This window comes from Salvia hispanica, chromosome 2, assembly GCF_029641045.1.
Source record: "Salvia hispanica isolate PSC_SH4W2 chromosome 2, Shi_PSC_v1, whole genome shotgun sequence".
Classification (NCBI taxonomy): Eukaryota; Viridiplantae; Streptophyta; class Magnoliopsida; order Lamiales; family Lamiaceae; genus Salvia; species Salvia hispanica.
Genome location: NC_142693.1, coordinates 36,335,566 through 36,357,902, shown reverse-complemented (window position 1 = coordinate 36,357,902; position 22,337 = coordinate 36,335,566). Strand labels below are relative to the sequence as shown.

Sequence of the window (22,337 nt, the reverse complement as noted above, 5' to 3'; positions counted from 1 at the left end):
CATGTTTCATATGATGGCCTATATAAGAGGGGAAAAAGCAAGGGGAATGATTCACATTAGTGGCTGCGAGTTGCCATGAACTGAAAAATAATTATCTATATTAGATTATAAAAAACATAATTATTAGTTTTACATATTTATCTCCCACTTCATACAGATAACACGAGGGAAGGTATAAGGTGTTCGAACCAAAATCAAATTTGATATGCATTAGACAAATGTAAGCCTAACTATACTCACTTTACAACCCAATTTGGCAAATACCATCTCTTAACGTTAAATTACATGGTGAAAAGGTAAAATTTTCAAACTGCTACTTAAAAACAAGTAAATTGGGGAAGATGAGAAGTCCAAGAACAACCAACCACAAAAAAAAATACATATATAGCAGTGGAGGCTCCGCTTCCCATCCGAGTCAAGAAGAGAAGGTGGTAGTAGTAGTAGTAGTAATAATAACTTTTACCAAAAAGACGAGCATATCACTTGGTGAAGCCACAGCAGGGGAAACCAGCAATGTGCTTTGACCAACTTTTTGCATCGCATTGTCTGTCTTCATATCCATGCTTGAAGATTTTAAAACTAGTCATTTTGGCATCAATGTTGGTGCGGTTTAAGATTAGCAGTAACCGAACTTAATTGTATATTTTTACTGGCTTCTCAAATGTGTGGCGATTCTGCAATGATTTCAAAAGCCAAAAACGAAAAAAACAATATTATGAACCATCTGCGGGTAATACATGTATAACATGAAATGTACTGGGTCCCAATTCAAAGTCTAGCTATATTTATAATGAAGTAAGTGATCGGAATATCCATGAATATTACCTGGCTTGCATTATAAGACCTTTTGGGGGTCGTGTCTGAGTGCTCTAACCCCAGGTACTGCTCCCAGGCACCATATACATCTCTTCTCTGGAAGGTACGGACGCAAATTTGTCAGTACTTGTAACATTGAGAATACTTGAATAGCATGAACAAACCAATATTTAACCAGAAACACAAATGATTTGAAAAGCAAAACAAGACCTGAAAACGGGTTGAAACAATGTCGGAGTCCTCTAGATACTCTGGGCGTCCCAATGATAAAAAGGCAAACTTCCACTGAAAATTTAAGAAGATACCCGATACAGTTAAAAACCCCTGGTCTCCTAGTACTAACCAAAACCTTTTGGCAAAGTGGACATGTTAGTTTGACAATTGACAGAACGGCAGTACCTTAGAAAACTCCTCATCTGGGACCTGCAATTTCTTTTGAATTCGTGCTTTCACCTCTGCTAATGTCTCTCCTTCGTGGATGACCAAAAAGAATGGTTCCCCGAAATTCTGAACTTGCTGTTTGACCACACACCAAAAAAATGTAGGTTAACACATAAATGTTTATTCTATTATGCAAGGTAGAATCCTGTAGATATAGTACCACTTGATTCTGTGCAGTCTCCTTTGTGAAATGGTAAACATGAATCAATCGATTATTTTGACCCAAGTTCTTTTCTTCTTCTGGAATCTAATATAGAGCAAGAAAACCATGTAAGTGTGATATAATAATTCAGTATGGATTACCACTTTCCACAAAATATGTTAAAACATACTTATGTTGGTACTTTTCGGACTTTTGCCACAGCACATCCGGCTTTCATTAATTTGATAATCATTTACTTTGGTACATTAGGCTTGGTTCAAAGTTCAGACCATATAAGAATGTAAGGAAATACAGCAGTGTCAAAAGCATAAACTTTCGAGAAAAGATACCTCCTCTGCACGTAACGTCCAGTATTGATCGTTTATATTCTCAATCTTCTCATGGGTAGGGAAAATCTGTAAAATAAAGAGAGTGGCATGTGAATTATGAGTCTAGGACACAAATACAGTCTTGTAATCTGATATGACATTGGAAAATTTGGAGAACAGGACGTTAAAGTCATAAATTTCTGGTCAAGTGATCCAGGCAGGAATTGCAGAAACCATGCAAGGATCAAATCAGAAAACAAAAGCCAACACTTTCGACATCTTGCTCTAACCAAAATTATCACAGAGGATAATGAAACACAAAATCCTCATCAAACAGAAATAATCCTAGAATGAATACAAAAGTAATATACCAAACAGGAATTTGCAAACATCAAAAGATCATAATGTCACAGCAGTTCTGTTCAAAGAAAAGAATGTTACAGTAGAGAACATTACCTTGTATATCTTGTGATAGAAAACTTCAAGCAGCCTAAGTTCAGCATTTGGCTGAGACAACTCTACCTATCATTAGATGAGAAGGACGTCAGACATTGTCAAGCTGTGATTCGATACTCTCACTTCCTTATACATTTTTCTTGGGTCAGTGAACACCAAGGGAACTTGCTTAAAAATACTAAACGAAGGTATTAACATAGAATCAGTTTCATGACCTGTAAAATTAAAGGTTTGCCCCTAACTTTCTCTTCAATGGGACATATATTGAACACATAAACAGCTGCATGTTTTCACAATTGACTACGACTTGCAGAGGACCAAGCTTACCTTTGTTTTGATTTCATTGAGCACATCTCCGACAGTACTTGGTTTAGGCAGCCTAATGTTGAGGATTGTAGCCTGAGAAAGACCATAAGACACATGTCAATGCTTTATAGAATTTAGTTCAAAACAAATATTCAAGGGCAGAGCAGTTGTAGCACCTCATCCTTTGTTGCATGATGGAACGCAACCTTTAGAGTTTTCAGGCACTGCAACTCTGGAAGAGGGATGTCCAGGACTTCATAGTAGAGTATATCCGATATCTATCACAAGTCACCAAATTATCTGTGATCAGTAATGCTTTTGCACAACACTCAATACAAAGGATGCTTGCTCACTCTCCACCCACAATTGTCCCATGCATAAGCTAAAATTAGACCCACCTGATTGTAGTGGATAAGCATGTCTATCAAATGATCAACTGATCGATATTTGATAGGATTGGGCTTTGGTTGCTGAGAGTAGCAATTGTGAGGGGTAAGCCGGATTTTAGAAGGATCATCCAAGCTAAGGTGCTGGGCTACTCTTTCCACAACATCATCATAAGTGTGGTTCTTTGCCCTGTACATAAAGCCAGAAATGGTAACACACACTTTTCCCGAAAAGGGTTCTGACAATTTCAAATGCCACAGAATAAGTAGTGATATCAATAGCACTCACAACTCCAGACAAAATTCATCTTCCTTGGGCCTCTCTAAAGCTCGAAAGTGGACAATCTGCAAGAGTCAAAAAGTGCAAATACTAGTTACACACAAGAACTTCCAGGACTAGCCTTTTGCACGTGTACAAAAGTTTCAGCAAAAATTCCCACAAAATATGGAGAAAAAGTACCCACCCCACAAAATGAAAAGAGGTGGAGTTGAGAGTTGGCATAACAAGATAGAAAAATGAAGTTTAGCCAAATGCAGATGGAAAAGAAAATGATAGGAGTAAAGGCGATAAATAAAGAGCAGAGTAGATGAAAGGAATTGATAACCACGTCTCTAATCCAAATGATATAAATAGAAAACTAATAAAATAACCATCTCAACCCACTACTCTAATAAACCCATTACTCTCCTAACTAAATAGAAACACAACTTCCCTCTGCACATTTTACAGGATCAATATCAGAGTCAATGTGATAAAAACAAAGTTATGATTGGCAGTAAATGCTCCGAGTACATTTTTGGCAGCAATTAAAGATGAAAAGCTTGAGACTTGAGTTAGAATGCATCGCATGAATTATTTCTTCAAGACAAAACCCAAAACTCATAAGAGGGAAGGGGGGCAGTAATATCAACCTGGCGATTTTTCACATATTCCAGATATGAAGGAACATCAGGAAATCGAACTTGCACATCAGTTTCAGGGGGTGGACTTTTCTGGAAGCAGATAATATCTCCATCTTCAATCTGTGTGTGTGAGTGTGTAAAAGAGTCAGCATATGGAACACAAAGAGACAAAGAAATTAGTTACAGAAAATACCTGACTGAATCGAAATGAAGCGCGTTTATCAAGACGTTCACACATAACAGATGGCTCAAATTTGATTTCCTGTAGACATTGGAATTAATGTTCCATGCATTTTAAATCAAGAAAAGTAATACATGTTTGTCTTGAATTTATGTGTAACATCTTGTTGTCCAACAGAACAATCCCGATGTGGACTATGGCATAGAGACAAGATATACCTCAAAAAGTTCAATTTCTTGATCAGGAGCAAACCCGGCTAACTCATTTAGCTTCAATAGGATCTCAATAGGCTTGCCATTACTTTTTACAAAAAGCCTCCCAACGTATCTACAAAAAAAGAAAATGATTCAATGACCATTAGCAGGCAGAACTCTGAAAAGTTAAAATGGACTGCATTCTCATTGAGTGTGATGTACCGGAGCTCTTCTTTATGAGGATCATAGAGTTTAAAGAATAGCAATATGTCTTCCTTAATCTTTTCTGGAGGAGGAACCAGTTGTAAATCCTAAAATTTGAAAACAGTTAACTCACATTGAATAGGATAAATGAAATTTCCTCAATGTGCACATACACAAGTAGTAATACTATATCTATATTGGCAAAGATATACCGGTCCACGCTCCACTTCCAAGAACAACTTTAACTCTGCATTATGGGCTTTATTTGAGACTTCCCGCAGCGTTCCCACCTGCACAATATAAGCATGAATAATAAAATAAAACAAAATAACATATCATAAGGAAAAGAATGGTTGCTGGTTTTAAGCATTCTGAGTAACACGAATAAAGAAGCAACAATCAAATAAATACGATTTAGCAAAGCTGAAACGAACTAGAACTGAGAAAGTGACTGCATCCAGAGAGGATAATTGGAAACAAAGCATCATCACTCATATACATGAACAGGACACATAAAAATATGCAATAAGTTCATAAAATAGCAGAAGCTTCATATCTCAATACTCCCTCGGTCCAGCTATAAGTTTCATGTATACCTTATTGGATTGTCAGACTATGAGTGGCTTAGTCCAAAAAAGGAAACGTTTCAAAAAAAAAAGTTAGACAACTTTAGTGGTCTCACTTTGCACTCAAAACACAACTTTCTTATTCTATGTTAACCAATTCATGTAGGCCACTAATAGCGGGGGAGTGCATTTTTACCATAAAACAGTACCAAATTATTTGATGTCTCATTGATCCAAATGGGAACATTTATTAAAAAAATTTAAATTAAAATAAAAAACTACACAAAGGACCACTTATTTTTAACAACTGCATCTTCTAATGTGAGAAAACTGGTAAACATTTATAGCTGCCCTCCCTCCATTTTCCACAACCCCCAAACGCACAAAGAAAAAGAACCAAAGAACAAAAGGAAAGAGATATGCCAAATAAAACACTCAATGCTTCAAGAAATGTAACATACATAAGGCTTGCCAACAACAGCAACACAAAGAACATAGAAGCAAAGTAGATATACACTGGCAACCCATTTAAAAATAGGTACAATGCATCAAAATGGGAACTATGCATATAAATAATATACAAATCAGCAACATAGTACACATATTACCGTTTGAGCTTCCTCCTGGGTTGTCAATGGTCGGTTTGGGCGGTAAGTATGGTTTTGTCTTTTTGCCCAAATCCAAAAGCGCTGAAATTGAACTGGTATACCAAGTTCTTTGGCAACCTCTTCCTTCAAAAATAAGCATAGGCATAAGCGAGAATTGTACTTTAACATGAAAGTTGAAACATGAAAACTGCATCAAGTCCAGATGAATCAAAAGAAAAAAGGAAAGAGATATATAGTCATGGACACATGCTCAGAGTCAGAAATGCCAAAAATGCGTGTTGTAGTTAGTAATAGAAGCAAAATATGACACAGAAGATTAAGAACAAATATGGATATGAAGCATCACAAGAGTGAACCCAGGATTTTTGGAAAAATAAGTCTGTCTAGTTTTAAATTGTCACTAAGGCCAAGAAAAAGAGAGATTTTATTAATAATAGTTTACTTCATCAACAGTCCTGTTCCAAATTAATGTTCTTCTATCTCCCTCATAATGAAGGTTAAGGTTTGCACTTGCATTCCTTAGAACCGATTGGCATCATTACGATTAACTTCATGCATGACTTAATTGATAATACTGCTTCCAAATGTGATCCGTCTCACAACTTATCCCCGCTATGTCTCATCTAGGCAAGTAAAAATTAACATTTTTCTCTCCAATAAACCCCACCTGCCATCGCCAAATTTAGACCAGAAAGACATAATCTCTAAGAAGTAACAAATGATCCCACTTTTAGCATAATTACATCATTTCTCTGTTTTGGTTTACTGAAAGACTAATAGGATCACTACAATGACCAGACCATCCATAATTACAATGCTTCGCTTCCTCCAAAAAAGTCTTATTAACACATAATAAGCATACAAGTTATCACATAATTATACTAATTTTCAGCACACGACAAACTTCATTTAAGATGATAACCATTTCACTAATTTTAAGCAAAACAGAAAGTACCTTGAAAAGGTTAAAAGGCATCTGTTTCTGGATTCGGAAATTACGGACTTTATCATGATCAACAAGGTCAAAATAGATATCCTTTCCAATCTGTTCCCTCAGATCCTCATCTCGAGCAACCTACATTTGAGATGAGTTGCTTCAGAAATCCATTTCAAGAAATATGGTCAATTGTACATGAGAAAGTCTGTTGGGAAAAATAACCTTTATAATTGTGTAAAGATGAGCCTGTGCTTTGTATCTTCTCTTATCTTCTTTTTCTTCTTGTTCTTTTTTCAGCCTTATCTGGTTTTGGTAGGGAATATCAAGTTTCAGGTAAGAACATTAAAAAATTACGCTTAATGCGGATGTGCAAAACATGAAATTACCCTAAGATGCTCAGCAATGTCCTTCTCATCCACGTCACAGATTATTTTTTCCTTGTCACTCACGCGTATATACACAAGCATGTATGCGTTCGAGTATTTGGTGAATTTGAAAGGAGTGTTATTGTAACCAGGATTTGTCTGTGGCAACTGCAGCATAAATGAACATAAGCACCACTATAAAATAGAGAGTTCTGGAGAGTGGAAATCAAAAGATAGACATATCACCTCCTCCTCACCACCATACTGCTCTTCTAGTGCCCTTTTCACATCTTCTTTGGTGACCCTCTCATCATCAAATTTATACCTGAAAAATGAGCCATAACCTCATATAGTAAGGCAAGGGTGGAAAATAAACCATCAGAAAGCAGCACAAAAGTGCATATACAATGGCAAGATGAGATTGAGACAATAAGACACAACTGAATAAACTCATCCAACATAACAAATAATTGCATGTCTTAATGAGTTAATTCAGTCACCATCACAATGATACTGGCAAGCTCAAATTCTTTCAATCTCCACATCTAAATAAGTGTAAATATCTGAAGGGAAGAAAGAGAAAGGAATAACAGATTCTTTAAAAGTACATAGACCTACCATTGATCAGTAAGAGTTGGCCTGATGAAGGCATAATAATGTCCGCCGTGTACCCCACCACTGTGAACCAAGACACTGTTGAAAAGGAAACAAGTATCCTCATATCAGCTTCTGTTGAAAGGTATATCAGAAGAGCATGTGAGGATAGACATAAATATAAAGGGTGTACACAATTACCTATGAAGTGTGTAAAGATTTCGTACACTCCTGTCAGCATCCGGTGATAAATACTTGCCATTATCTCTATCAAGATCAAGCTCTAATGGAAATTCATAGCGATCATTAATCTGCATCAGTGACAAATTACAATTGACTCAACACCAATTGATTCACTTAAAGACCATCAAATGCATACCATTAAAGCACTGAAATGAAGATTGTATTTGAAAAAAATATTGATTATGCATACACCAGTTTTTCTATAGAAAATCCCCTTGTGAAGAAATGATAAAAAGGGAAAAGACATTGCTCTCTAGTGTCATATACTCCCTCCGTCCCCTAAAAATAGACCACATTTTCCATTTTGGGATGTCCCTTAAAATAGACCAATTCTATTTAAGGAAATTTTTTTCTCTCCACTGAGGTGGGTCTCATTCTCCACTAACAATACTTCAATCACTTTTTCTTTCTATCTCTCTCTTACTTTACCAATTGTGCATTAAAACCCTAAACCCATCAAATGCATACCATTAAAGCACTGAAATGAAGATTGTATTTGAAAAAAATATTGATTATGCATACACCAGTTTTTCTATAGAAAATCCCCTTGTGAAGAAATGATAAAAAGGGAAAAGACATTGCTCTCTAGTGTCATATACTCCCTCCGTCCCCTAAAAATAGACCACATTTTCCATTTTGGGATGTCCCTTAAAATAGACCAATTCTATTTAAGGAAATTTTTTTCTCTCTATTGAGGTGGGTCTCATTCTCCACTAACAATACTTCAATCACTTTTTCTTTCTATCTCTCTCTTACTTTACCAATTGTGCATTAAAACCCGTGCCTTTTCCAATGTTGTCTATTTTTTAGGGACAGAGGGAGTATAAATCAATAGAGCATGATTTAAGATGGGCAAAACTTCGCATCAATAGCCATGCAAAACAAGCTGGAAAGGCCAAACTGTTTTTTCTCATTTCCATAGAGGAGCTGTAGCAAACATGAGCCACCTGCATAAGGCAAGACCGGGACAAATTTACCCAAAAATTGATTGGGACAGTTTGGAATGGTTGAACTAATTCAGCATCATAATCATCATCATCTCAGTATAAGCACTATTCTGATATCATCATAGAGATGTGGAGCAAGAAAAATGATACTTAGCAAAAGCAATTGAATCTTGTGGAAGCAGTGACGCAAATCGAGCCCTAAGATGAAGAAGTTTACTGTATTGACCCACTCACCTTCACCATTGTATCTCTCATAAAATCATACTCAAATCGCTTTAACTGAAGCTGTAGAACTGGAGGAAAGTCAATGAACAAGACACCCTTCTTGGCATCCTAATATTCAGAAAAAGGACTAATTAGATAATATGTAGCGAGAGAAGCTCATGTAGAAGAAACATAGCATCAATTAAAATGTGGAATAAGAGCAAAAACATTCAGATGTAGTAAATGACTTTGTAGCTGTCAGATCAACTAATCAACCAAATAAAATTTCCTTCTAATGATGACCTGTTTCCCAGATTGCAGTGTGTAACTAACCATGGCAACAACTCCCTATAAGGCTTTATTAGTCCAAAGTCAAGTACAGCTGGAAATTGCTTTATCAACACAAAAAACAACATGCACCTCCACATTGTAAATACATTATCATCTGTTTATCGCTATAAACTTGCTTGGTAGCCACTAGCCATACCATATCTCTATAAAAGGTAATTTACCTTTCCACCCTAACACAATTCAGACAGGTACGTAGCATGATCCGTATTGTAGTGTGTTCTTAAAGATCTGTCCTTTGCAGACTTCAGAGCATCACAAACCAAGAGGTCTACTTTTTAACATCAAATATTACATTATTATTATTATTATTATTATTATTATTATTATTATTATTATTATTATTATTATTATTATTATTATATCATCATACATTGAGGGTGCCAGAATCACATTGATATTGACTCTGGTGCAAATCTAATCACATGAAGGCCAGAGTTCCATACAGCTTCTACGTGTATAAACTGGTGAACTATTCTCATTAAATAGTTGCTGAAACAAGACATTAACTCTCCCAATATTCCTTCATAAACTTCAATTTAGTCAAGTCTAGAATGTTCAACCTTAAAAAACAAAATGTACAGATAAATAAACTACTACTACTTCATTATCTGGAAGAGGAATTACAAACCTGCAAACCATGTTCCTCAGCATGGTATTTATTATCTCCTTCAAGGCGTTCTACTTCCACATACTTGTCAAATGAAGCATAAACATCCTTGCAACCTTTTACATCAAGTTGAAGGTCTGCCACGAGAACAACTGTTAGAATAAAGTTGTCTCCATTAACAGATAGAGGTCATCCTTAGAAACAAATAGTACCATAAAATGATTCTTTTCTGGTTGATTTGAAGTCCACATTGATACATTCAATATAATTCATGTGATGGCCTTCAAATAACTTTTGTATTGTTCCTTCGACAACAGTTCCCTGTCCATTAAAGGAAAAAAGATGAAGTCTACAATGACCTTTCAAGGAGGTAAGTTTTTTTTCAGAATTTTTAGTACCTTCATCTTGTCTTCAAGCTTCTCACATAGGACTCTGTTAAGTTCTTGAACATCATGTTGCATGAATGAATCATAAGTGTCCCATCCAAATGATTTAGTCAATTCTTTTGTAGCCACACTGGTGTCATTGTATTGGAGCTTATAGAATAAACTCTGTAACGCCAGAGGGATACTTCCAGTAGGGATATCATTCTCCGTAGTTGGCATATGATATACAGCCTGATATAACATAATTAGAGTAAGGCTTCTCCATACTTCCCTACTAGTGACCTCATGTATTTAAATATTGGGTATTCAGAACTATATATATTGTAAATAATTAGATAACCTTTCTGAAATAAGGAATATGGTACAAAGTCTGCAGTAAAGAGTTCATGTAACAAGTTGCCCCCTGGTTCTTAAGCCCAACGTAACCTGTCTCCTTCTTTGAGTCATATGCCCAGTAATCAATAACCTTGCGCACAGCAACATCAGCTTCAACTATGCAAGTATCATTCATGAGGTACCCCTTGTTGGGATCATAAAGGTCGCTGAGAGGCATGAAAGATGTGAAACCCCAATCACTCTCCCTTTGATTAAACTGGTGCTGTGTGTCTGCAAAACACAGAAAAGGGGAGGATTACATTACGGAAATTATGATTTAGGTAGCAAACTGCTTTAACAAGCGTCAGAATGTAGACAGCTTTTATTTTCCAACATTTAAGAGCCAATCTACTCACTCAAAGTGAAAATCAGCAAATTGTCAGGCCAATCATACAATCAACTAAAATTTAACGAGAGACTTGTGTTATATAACTCCTGTGCATAACAGGGATCTTTTAAGCACAATTTACGAAAATCAGTTTCTTGATTGGCATGTATATGGAAGGAAAAGTATCACGACAGCTCTAAGATTCTGTCATCGAGTCTACTAACTGTGGTCAACCAATACAAACCTATACTATTATCAAATGTATGCACAGACCAGAACATGTAAATCTCTATTTAAGTCTTAATACGTATCAAGCTTTAGCTACATAAATGCACCAAAACAGATCTAATCTCAGGTGTACCTTTCTTGACAGTAAGTTTGTTATGCATCTGATTAACTATAGCCAAGCTAAACTGTGCATATCTACTCCACCCATAAGGCAAGGTAGCCGAATCAGCCACATCTAAATACATCGACAAGTAGTCCACGTTGTTTCCCTTAGGAAATATGAGCACTCGCCTGCAAAAGGAAATAAGTGTCAAAATGCAATCAGGTTGTTTTCCATAATAATGCAAGGTAATGCAAAACTCAAAATATAAGAAATCTAGCCCCATAATGCTAGGTGCTAAGCAGCTCTAACAAGCATAATCATTTATTGGACGCCCCCAACACATGGACATAAAAGGAAAAGGCCAGATTCAAAATTCCAAAATTACCATTTATAACCTCCGACTGTGAAGACATCAGAATACAGCTTCTTCATATTCAGTCGAGAAAAGTTCTCAATTGTCCATGTGTAACGTGATGCTTGTGGTTCTTCATTAGCCTGGTTCTCCACACTTCCCGCATTGTCATTGTCGCCTGGTGCCACTACGAAATTACAAAATGCTTCTAAATTTTAGTACACTTGGACCAAAACAACAAGAAGTATCAGAAGTACTGTTAATAAATCTTAAAAGTGAAGAATCCAACAATAACACAGCCATATGAACCACTACATCATGGCAGTATTTAGCATGAATTCATCTTATAAACTGACATAAAAAGATTTAATAGTGGGGCAGAGAGCGGCACCTTCCATTGGCTGAGGACCTTCAACTAAAGGTTGAGGACCTTCCACTAAATCCGAGTGCGGAACCAGCATCTCTTCATCTTCCTGCTGCTAAAGTCCAGAAGCCACATAAAAATGAGAAAGAAATAAGCTTGATCCAGTACACATTAAGCTTCATTTCAGAATGTATGATCTCGAATTGAATCATTCTCACTAAAACAACACGATTACAAGAAATTCAAATTGAACTAACTTAAACCTCCTTCCTCGCTCACGCAAAACCCTAGTCGATCCAACCATTCAGCCAGCCCCCACACACGAAAGTAAGCATACAAACACCAAAACTTACGCATGAATTGGAGAAAATGCAAACAAATTGGTACTATGCGTGAACATACACAGCAATAGACCACAGAAAAAGATGGAAAGTCGAAATGAGCATGAATGAAAAAATGAGAGTCAGAAGGTAGTGGAGTTACATCCAATGGCTGCGGAGTCATCATCGTCATGGCTGAATAGACTGCAGCCGACCGATCGATACTATACAGAGAATTAATGTAATCTCTGTGTTGGTAGGGGAGAGAGAGAAGAGGGGTGAAGGGAGGAGAGAGAGGAGAAGTTAGAGAGAGGGATTTACGGCCTGTGTGTATTGGGTCTCGACACTATGCATGGATAATTTGGGTATTATTGCAATTACGTGGGGGCAAAATAGGGATTGACAAATTGCGACGTGTAGTGAATAACAACATGTGGGCATTTTGGTCAATTCGTGGAGTTGTCGCGTGTACGAGGCATGCGATTGGATAATTAATGCGAATAACCGACAAAAGTTTTATGTGCTTCTTTTAGACTATAATTCCTTCCTTTAATTATTCATATTATATTGAGTACAAATGTTTATTGTGCTTCTATTAGACTATAATTCCTTCCTTAGTGATTGATATTACATTTTCTGTTTTCCCCAATTTTAAGATAATTTATCAAAATAGATTTGTAAAGAGTTACACCATCCAATGCCCTATATCTTTACAGCATCCGAATTATGGTTTGATTTTATTTTTGTCCCCAAATCTTGTTCGAATTTTTTGATGATTCGTTGTAAATTAATGAATTAAAATTGTAGATTTGAATAGTATATTCGATTAGATCTAATCTGGTTTGGATGATTGAATATTTAATGCACCAAGAAAGCAAATAAATGTAACTCGTATTAGAAAAGGTTGAGAATAATTAAAAGATAATAGTAAATGAATTCACATCCACGCACAAAGTGAACGAGTTTGGTTCAATATTTTATTGAGTTTGGGCATTTATACTTTAACTACTAGTAGTACTTTTTATTTTTACTAATTAAAATATACTAATATACTTTAATCTTATAGATTATTTAGAATTAAATCAAGATAAACTTTTAATTATGCTATACCATATATTAATAGTGTAGTATCATATTTTCATTGTGTAATATCATGTCCTGGTCGTTACCGTGTCGTGTACAGCTAAAATGCATAATAAATTACTAATGTTAAGGCTGACAATTCTCGACACGATACGAACACACAGGAAGTTATTGGGTTGAGACTCAATAAGAATCAGATGATTTAAGATTGAGTTAGGTCAATATCTGATTGACTAAGTAATAACTCAATATGCATGATTTTTCAGCCAAGTGCATCACGTATTCGCGTGTTAGACGTATATCGAAAAATATGATTTTAGTTACTTTATATTTGCAGAACCTTTTTTCCTTAGGGTTTTTGGCTTTATAAACCAAAACTTTTCCCCGAATTCCGGTTTTTCCCATGAACTATAAGATTTGTTTTTAAAACCACGAACTTTCATTTCGTTAGGATTTTTTCAACCCGACCCGAATAACACATTTCCGACTCGAATAGCATAATTCAAAATGTTAAAGTTGTGTTTTGTTTATTCAAAAGTTGTCATTTGTTATGTAATAATTGTGAGTGTATGTATTATTGTGCCAAATAGTATCCAAGTAATCAATTTAGTGACAAATAGGATTAAAATTGACATGTAGATAACCCGGGTTTTGTCGTTGACCCGCCAGGAGAAAATCCTAACGAAATGAAAGTTCGTGGTTTTAAAAACAAATCTCATAGTTCACGGGAAAAACCGGAATTCGGGGAAAAGTTTTGGTTTAAAAAGCCAAAAAACCCTTTTCCTTATTGCATGAAAACTTATTTTTATCATATGATTTGCCTAGTATTATTGTTGATAATTTCAAGTAAATAAATGAAGTCATCCTTATACATTATAGACATGATGGTAGACATCTAAATATTAGTCAATTATTTGTATTAAAAAAAATCAAGACTCACAATCTAGATGGACATGCATAACGGCAAATCCAAGTGATGCTTAGTTCTACCATTTTGGTTAGATGAGCCTTATCAAACTGGTAAATTCATTAATCATCACCAATTACTTTTTGACTGCTCAAACTGCACAAGAATCTGATCTTCAATTACTTTGCTGCAAAGGCAAAGGTTTGTTGTCTGGCTTGTCTAATTTTAAACATTTGCCAATGCTTAGCCATGAAAACACAATCCCTGTAGAACTGAAATTGTTGTTCAAATATTTTCCTGTTTTTTTTGTTTCCTTTAGTAGATTTCAATTTCTTTGTTGTATGGAATACAGAGCCTTCAAAACGATTCTTGGTAGAGAGACCATTTTTCAGTAAAGAACTGCCATTGTAAGCTTGATGTCCCACAGAAATACAGATTTTTACAAGTTTGGCTTGGATGAAAAAAGTAGAGTATATGGTATTTGTGTTAGATGTTTGAATTCTGTACACCACCAATGCAACGCGTTCCAAATTCTAAAGTACGTCGTCAAGAAGTCTTCTCTGGCGGGTGGATTTTGTGTGTACTACTCCACTGAGTGCTTCTTTTCGACTATCCCTATCAACACCGAGAGTAAGAGGGGCGAAGTTTTACCGCAGAATATGGTGAACTTGAGACAAATATACCTGTTGGCTCATAAGGATTTCAGCTGCAACGTTCAGATCCCTATCAGCGGCTGCAATTGCTACTTCTACCTGTGTCTGCAATAAACAAATGAATAAATTCAAAGCAACCATCAAAGATGCCACGCTGAATAGACATACTTAATCTCTTTTACCCTATCGAAGCCCATAGCCACGAGTTTCTGAATTTCCTCTTCAGTAGCAACAGAGCCCTACATGACGATGAGTTGCAAACACCTCAAGAGTGATAGAGTCATAGACAGAAAGAAATCAAATTTATTTACAGATATCGGAACCTGATTGTTTTGCATTCTAGCAGGCTGCACTGCACTATTCACTACCGGGGGCCTGAAAAAACAGATAAAATATGAGGCACCAAACACGACAAAAAACAGAGAGTAAAGCCAGAGAATTTATCGGGATTTGAATATTGCCAGTGAGAATGTCTACAGTATGGGCAAAAGTTGATACTGAGACGCTGGTGATGAGAACTTACTTAACCTATGTTAAGTGCCATGATGCTTTGAAAAAAAGGTTGAGTAGCATTTATTCTGTTTTGATGTCTCAAGAAATTCCAAGCAGAGTAACAGAAACATACTAGCAAAACTAGAGATGAAGGATGCTTTTGTAGTCGTTCAATGAATTTACCTCCCATCCGGCATCGGCTGACCTCCCCCACCTCTTGATGGAGTTGTTTGCTGATCCCGTTCATCAACATCATCCAAAAGTCTAGCTTGTAAATTAGAATCCGAATTTGCAACCGAGGCTGCTCGATTTGTTTGAGAACCAAGAGTCCTTCCTCTCCCAGGAAACCTATCACTTCCTTGGGCTGTCTGCATCCAGTAAGCATTGTATAAAGTATAATCATTACTTTCATTACTGTCTTTGTTTCTGATTGTATTTATTACACTCGTGGCTTTTAGCTTCAGTTCATGAACTACCTAAGACAATGTAAGGTCTGCAAACATATGTGAAATTAAGGATATTGGGTGATCGTTTTTCTCGAGTTCATAGCTGCATTTTTTAATTCTCAAACATGCACCCTAGCAACTAGCTCTGGTATTTTCATTTCATTCATATTCATGGTTGATACTTCCTCTGCTCCGAAACGATAGGCCTTATAGGGCAGGCACTAATAAAAATGGTTGAGTGTATTCTGAGTGGAGAAAGGGTCTCACCTTACAGGTAGAGTTGGTAATAATTAATAAATGTGTTATGAGTAGAGAAAGTGGTGGGTCATGCGGTAGAAAGTGTAAGTTGATATATTGAGGGTGACATATTGTGGGGTAGTGTCTATAAATGAAGTTGAAGTAATTTTTGTGAACTGCACAAGTGGCAAAATGAGACTATAGTTTAGGGACAGAGGGCGTATTGCTTTGTTTCTCTTATCCTCCCTTCATAGATCACACAACCATCCAGTGTGACCAACTTGATTAAAAGTCCAAGCCCATAGTGTGTTAGATTACCAAGCAATCCCAACCCATTTCCCCTATAAAAATAAAACTCGAACTCTGCAAGATTCCCAAAGTTGTACCTCAACAGAATTTTCTCTTTGTGGCATCCAAGAAGACAAATTCCTCCACATATTTCCAGAAAGCAATCCACTGTAGATGGAAACAACAAGCATCTCAGATTTAGAATCAAATGTATGATAAGAAATCTATCTACTAACTAAGTAGAAAATGCAGGAGCTACCTTGCAGTGGTGTTTTGACTAGTATATGTGGGGATATGGCCAGACACATTGCTGCCAGTAGACAATATGAATTTAGGTCTCCTCACACAAGCAGACTGCAACGACAGGAGTGTTAAAAGGGAGTACATGGAAGGTCACTAATAAACATGGTCGCACACAGAAAGGGGGATGCACAAGACAGAGTAATGGAGCACAAACAGGTAATGCAACAAAAAAAAAGTCACTTCCATGCTGAACTGATTTTAAAGCACTCCATGGAGGAACAAAATTCAGAAACTAGAATCTTGTGTGATGAAAATGTAGCATAAATGGAGAGCTCGAAATTGAAAAACCAAAATATCAAATCCTTTAGTTTCTACATTGGCAAAGATTGAATCACAGTTCTATTTACAGGTTTACCATCATTATTTTTAGCGACCCACAAGTTACTCTAATACTTGACCACAACATAGTTGTCCCGGCTAGTTTATACCTAATGAATGACCTTTTTGGTTGCAAAATCTTATTTTCTTTTTGAAACAAATTTCCCAAAGAGCTTGGAATTGGGGAGTTAGCAACAAATGCATGAAAATAGTAGTGCATTCAAAAACCATGCTTCTCTTCTTTCATGTTTCTTGACCTTCTTCCCATCATTAGAGTGCATAATACTATATTACTCAAGCATTCTCCAGGAAATCCCAGACTAGCAGAACATCACAAGTACTTGTAAAAGTCACAAACTTTTCTACTAAACACCTATACTAATAAATTCCGGTCACTTAGCTGCACAAATTTCACTTCAATGCACACATGATTCTTCACAACTCAACAAAAATGCAAGTAAGCTAGGTCATCTTGGTAAGTTCTGACTGATGAATGGATCGTTGAATGCCAATGTTTTCCTATGTTTCCAGTGCATGGTATTCAATAAAGTTAAGGTGTCCCACCCGAGGTGACTAAGAAGATCAAGTTCCTTTCATCTTAATTTAAGGTCTATAGAAGTAATTAAATCCAATTTAAGTTGCACATCTCTTTAGCAAACAAACAAATGCTGGTCGCCGTCCATGATAAGTAAAATCTTGATTTGATGAAAGGCAATCCAAAGTTTATTCAGCATCAGAAGGACGGAAGCTAGCAGTCTGTGTCCCTTGCTAATCTTATTTTTACGTGCATAACAGACGGGAGCCTTAAAGAACAGAATAAGAAAAAAACAACCAAGGGTTGTGTACCATGCAGTTAATTTTCTAATGAAACTTACAAGCAAGGATGACTCCTCAATCGATGAATAGAATGAACCCCCAGGGATCAAGACATCAAAAAACCCAAAAGTATCTGGTTCAAAGAGAAAACAAAAAAGAATTTACTTTAATTTAGAGAAGGAAGTGTATTGGCATGTAGGAAGTTATGTATTTTGCAAAAAGTGTGAATAACTTACATGCATATCCAGATAAAATACCACATAGGTGTCCAAGTAATGAGACATTTGCCATAAGAAGCTGAAACACCACTAACAATATCCATACGTACCTGGAATTGTTGAGAAAACTGTCAAACAAAGATGTAAAGGAACAAAAAATATCATAAAAAAAACAAGCAAAGCATTAGCATATAAGCTTCACTGACCATTTTGCAGGTACATTAAAAAGCCCAAAGAAACTGCAGAGCAAAGGGAAATTGATAAGTCCACAGATCTCTATTCGTAATTATAAAGGCACCATACTAAATCAATTAGCAAGAAGACAAAATCCGATAGCAGAAGTATATATTCTCAAATCAAAATCAAATCAGAAATAAATTAATATTCTCAATTCTAGAACCGATGGCTCTGATCTCCTATGTTTTGACCAATAAATTATATTTTTTATTAGATAGTATAGTATATGCTTCTTCACTTTCAAAAACCTTGTATCAGGTCAAGTTATACTAGATTCATTTCAAAGTGGAAGGACATAGGCCAGGAAAAGTAGTCAAGCCATGAATTCCTCATTTGAATGACCAAGATTTCTGAAGCAGAAGAAGAACAAAAACACATGTCAGGCAATATAATAATAGAAAATAAGCAATCAATCACACAAACCTTCGGGATTGAACTCCACTAAGACTTGTTTCAATGACAATCATGGAGAACAGGATCCCAGAGAAACCAATCGAACACTGATGCATGAGAGCTGGGTAGAAGCTAATCGGATTATAAGCTGCTATTAATGCGATGACAAGATGAAGTATGGCACTGCTTATGGCCAGTAGGATTATTATGTAGAGCAAGCGGATGGATCCCATGATTCGTTCCAGCTCAGAGCCCATGGGAACCAATGCCATCATATTGAAGAGAACATGCAGCATAGAACCATGGAATACAATAGAGGTGAAAGTTCTGTAAACTGCAGAACACGGGATGAACCAATAAAACAAATAAGTGGAGTAATTTATTTCTTCCATCAGTAGAGAACATTGCAAAACATTTGGTAACAAGTTTGTAATCGCAACAACAAAGGAAATAATAATCAATCCACTATTGTACTAGCCGATTCTTCTCATCTCTCTTATTGAGAAAATGCATGTATGGAACAATTCATAACTCTAGGCAGTGAACATGAAATGAAAAGGCAAGGAACAAACCCCAAAAAAAAACAAATTATTACTACGAGATGCAGCACATTCATATCACAATCGAGAATAATGGTTTACCTTGAAAATGGGAAATAACGGCTGAAGGCAAGAAACAGACTTCGACAAAGGAGTCATAACCAACGAGCAGACAGATCAAATATATGGCTCCACAAATAGCAACAATAACTGATGTGAGAAACGGAATAGCTTCCCACCATTGGTTTACTCTGGTGGACAATCCCGCCTACACAAACAATCAACCAACTCAAAACAGAATGAAGCAGAAAATCTTACCACATCAATACTAAAATCACGTTTGGATTAATGTGATCTACATAACTAAAATTGAATCACATAAATTATAAGTCAATAAAACACCAACAAGCACAACCAGAGTACCAATCAAAGTTAAACCAGAAAACACACATCAAAGTTTAACCAGAAAAGAAATCAGATTCTTCCAAGAGCCAATTAAATTCCTAATCCATACCAAAAACTTAAATTGAGTAAAATCGAGTTCTCAACTCACTTAAACCCGGGAAAATTATAAACCCTAAAGCCGCACATTGCAAAAAATAGTTGCATTAAGATGAATGTAAGCACAGTTTTAGGAAGGCGGAGCTGAAAAAGAAGATCTGCTACCTCGGAGACGACGTTCGGTCTCATCTCGCTTCGAAATCTTCTCGAATTTTCAGTTGTAAGGTTTTTAGTTATTACGTTACTTAAGAGTTTGATTTAGAAACTCAACATTACTCTATTCATTAATATAGTGATGACGATTATATAACCCGCTCCAATGGACCAAAATTTAGTTTAAAGGGAAAATTATTATTTTAAATTTTTTTTCCTGGTCATTCAATTATATTATAATTTTTATATATTTGTCAATTATCTCATTCAATTAAATTTTTGATGAAGTTTATCATTTAAATCATAATTTTTGCATTGTTCTATATTATGATGATTATTATGTAACGAGTGGGGATATAATGACGAAAAGTACAAAATTCATAACAAATTTTATCAAAATTTTAATTGCATGAGACATTTGAAAAATGTATAAAAATTGTGATTTAATTAGCTATTTTTATAAGTTAGGAATTGATGATAAGTCAATCAAAAATTTTGTTTTAAACGACAACTTTACTCCATATGTATATTTATTGAAACTTCCCAAGTTTCATGAGTAAAAGAATAAGGTCATGATCAATAGGTAACTAATTAGTAATCTCAAATTAAAATTAAATTTTAGTCATTAGATTAGAAGATTTAGTGGTTGAAATAATACTAAATGAATTATATTTTAAATTAAAAAATTATTAAATAAACTTAAAGGTATTAATGTCAATTTTTATGTATTGCGGTTAAAACTAACCACTATTCTCTCTTCTCAAAATCATCTTAAAACTTTAAATTCATGCAACTCTCTCGATTTAAATTATTTTGTATAAAAAACATACTCCAATTAAAGGTAATTTCATAAGGATTCTAACGATATCTCAATTGCATATGTTTCGACGACGATCGGATAATGAAATTTTATAATTTTGATTTCAATTTTTTTATATGTTAAAAGCAGATTTTACATCAATAAATGCATTAAAAAAAATTCAATATAATGCATATACAATATTAATAAAACTGTGTTGATATTTTCGAGTACTTGTGTTGAAATTCTCATGTCACTGTGCTGATATTTGTAATACAATATGTTGATATTTTTGGGTACTTGTATTGAAATTCTCATGTAAGATATTGACTATTTTACCAGTTTATTGATATTTTATCTATTATTTATTAAAATTCGTAAGCTTGAATTTCATCCACTCATTTTAATATCTAATTATATATGATTGATCTTAATGGTGGATTGTATCCTAAATACATTTTAACATGACCCTAAACCTAATTTTTTGAGTGTATTCTAGTTATAAAATGAATTAATATAGTCGTTTAATTAGAATTTTAAGGTTAGGTTTTTGCCGTATGAATCATAGAAAAGCAATTTTTTACCACACTCCAAGTTAATTTCAACACAGTTAGGTTGAATATTTTCTTACCGACAATAAATAACATCAAGTAATGATAGAAATGTGAAATTGAGTTTATTATTTGAAATTCATTACTCCATTCGTTCCATAAAAATATGTGCACTTTTTATTTTCATCTGTCCCACAAAAATATGTGCATTCCATTTTTGAATAGTTATCTCAATTTATTACCTCTATACATCAACTTTTTTACAACTTATATCACCATTAAACACTACTAATAATGTGGGTCATACTATCCACTAACATCATTTTAACCACCATTCTCCACCTTACCAATTTTTTTAAACTCCCGTGTCATATCAATTGTCCATAAAAACATATTTTTATGGAACGAGGGACGTATTTTTCTTTAAATTATATTGTGCATTTTGAAATTTATTGTTATAAGGGCATCTACAATCCATCAACACAGTTTCATTTGGGGGACAAGATGGTTGCGGAACGCGCTGGTGGTGGCTGCGCAAGACGTCGTGAGACATCACCACAAGCCCTTCACCTTTCGGCCAATGAGGAAGCGGACCTGCGAGATGCGAATCATTGTTTTTGTGGAGTAATATTTTAATTAATTCTCATAATTTGAAAATTTTTAATCAACACATACCCATCCCTACACCGATTTTGATATACTCCATCCGTTCCATAGTAGTAGAGACATTTCTTTTCGAAGTTAAGTGGGTTAAGTAAATGAAGAATAAGGTAGGAAATGAAAAAGGTAGATAGATGAAAAGAGAATAAAGTAAGAGAAAGCAAAGTGAGCGAAAAAAAATATTGATTTTTACTAAAAAAAAGGAAATGACTCCACTACTATGGAACGTACTAAAATGACAAAATGATTCTACTACTATGCAACGAAGGAGAAGTAACTGTTTCCATTTAACACTTTATATTCTCACCTATAAACACAACATTTACCTCATTAATTTCACTTTAAAAAATCCGTCTTTCTCTCTGTTTGATCTCTGGCTTTATCTCATTCTTGCAATATGTCCGATGACGACCAAAACGAATGGTATCAGAGGTATAGTTATTCGTCTGCAAATTTAATATAAATAAAATATACTTAATATATAATAAATAATTTTAAATTAAAATA

At 35.2% G+C, this 22,337-nt stretch overlaps 2 protein-coding genes across 7 annotated transcripts; both read right to left on the bottom strand.

Annotated features, from left to right (window-relative positions):
- Positions 1-175: 175 nt before the first annotated feature.
- LOC125215303 (ubiquitin C-terminal hydrolase 12-like) lies at positions 176-12,568 on the bottom strand. Of its 3 annotated transcripts, XM_089065572.1 has the most exons (33): positions 12,400-12,568; positions 11,944-12,031; positions 11,586-11,739; positions 11,231-11,388; positions 10,507-10,772; positions 10,179-10,397; positions 9,993-10,101; positions 9,802-9,917; positions 8,853-8,951; positions 8,568-8,618; positions 7,630-7,739; positions 7,453-7,527; positions 7,081-7,159; positions 6,856-7,002; positions 6,692-6,772; positions 6,488-6,607; positions 5,533-5,655; positions 4,571-4,648; positions 4,377-4,465; positions 4,179-4,287; positions 3,973-4,041; positions 3,789-3,899; positions 3,166-3,221; positions 2,889-3,066; positions 2,667-2,768; positions 2,512-2,583; positions 2,185-2,250; positions 1,750-1,815; positions 1,418-1,504; positions 1,216-1,332; positions 1,027-1,101; positions 826-912; positions 176-674 (listed from the first exon to the last, which is right to left on the bottom strand). In XM_089065572.1, the coding sequence occupies exons 1-33, from the start codon at positions 12,427-12,429 to the stop codon at positions 633-635; spliced, it is 3,429 nt and encodes a 1,142-aa protein (XP_088921698.1). In that variant the 5' UTR covers positions 12,430-12,568; the 3' UTR covers positions 176-632. The 3 variants fall into 3 exon arrangements, with proteins under 3 accessions (XP_088921698.1, XP_047972642.1, XP_047972649.1); XM_048116685.2 differs by lacking the exon at positions 8,568-8,618; XM_048116692.2 differs by lacking the exon at positions 8,568-8,618 and having other exon boundaries at positions 11,944-12,028.
- Positions 12,569-14,610: 2,042 nt separating this feature from the next.
- On the bottom strand, positions 14,611-19,941 carry RBL15 (RHOMBOID-like protein 15). 4 transcript variants are annotated; one of them, XR_007173179.2, is made up of 13 exons: positions 19,833-19,941; positions 19,269-19,434; positions 18,658-18,961; positions 18,204-18,236; positions 18,016-18,107; positions 17,839-17,912; positions 16,602-16,696; positions 16,441-16,510; positions 15,555-15,739; positions 15,203-15,254; positions 15,048-15,118; positions 14,910-14,984; positions 14,611-14,841 (listed from the first exon to the last, which is right to left on the bottom strand). XR_007173179.2 is itself a non-coding variant. In XM_048101183.2 (13 exons), exons 1-13 carry the CDS (start codon positions 19,854-19,856, stop codon positions 14,836-14,838), a joined length of 1,233 nt encoding a protein of 410 aa, XP_047957140.1. In that variant the 5' UTR covers positions 19,857-19,941; the 3' UTR covers positions 14,611-14,835. The 4 variants fall into 4 exon arrangements, 2 of the variants coding, with proteins under 2 accessions (XP_047957140.1, XP_047957139.1); XM_048101183.2 differs by having other exon boundaries at positions 15,062-15,118; XM_048101182.2 differs by having other exon boundaries at positions 14,611-14,835; positions 15,062-15,118.
- Between the last annotated feature and the right edge of the window lie 2,396 nt (positions 19,942-22,337).

What these genes read in the sequence shown, in the direction of transcription:
- LOC125215303 (XM_089065572.1), bottom strand. Translation starts at nt 12,429, where the DNA reads ATGACGATGATGACTCCGCAGCCATTGGAT. An exon ending in ATATTCCTTATTTCAGAAAG is followed by an intron (nt 10,398 to 10,506) that starts GTTATCTAATTA and finishes ATGTTATATCAG; the next exon opens with GCTGTATATCATATGCCAAC. An exon ending in ATCTTTACACAATTATAAAG is followed by an intron (nt 6,608 to 6,691) that starts GTTATTTTTCCC and finishes TCTCAAATGTAG; the next exon opens with GTTGCTCGAGATGAGGATCT.
- RBL15 (XM_048101182.2), bottom strand. Translation starts at nt 19,856, where the DNA reads ATGAGACCGAACGTCGTCTCCGAG. An exon ending in CGTTATTTCCCATTTTCAAG is followed by an intron (nt 18,962 to 19,268) that starts GTAAACCATTAT and finishes CGTGTTCTGCAG; the next exon opens with TTTACAGAACTTTCACCTCT. An exon ending in AGTGGAGTTCAATCCCGAAG is followed by an intron (nt 18,237 to 18,657) that starts GTTTGTGTGATT and finishes TTTGCTCTGCAG; the next exon opens with TTTCTTTGGGCTTTTTAATG.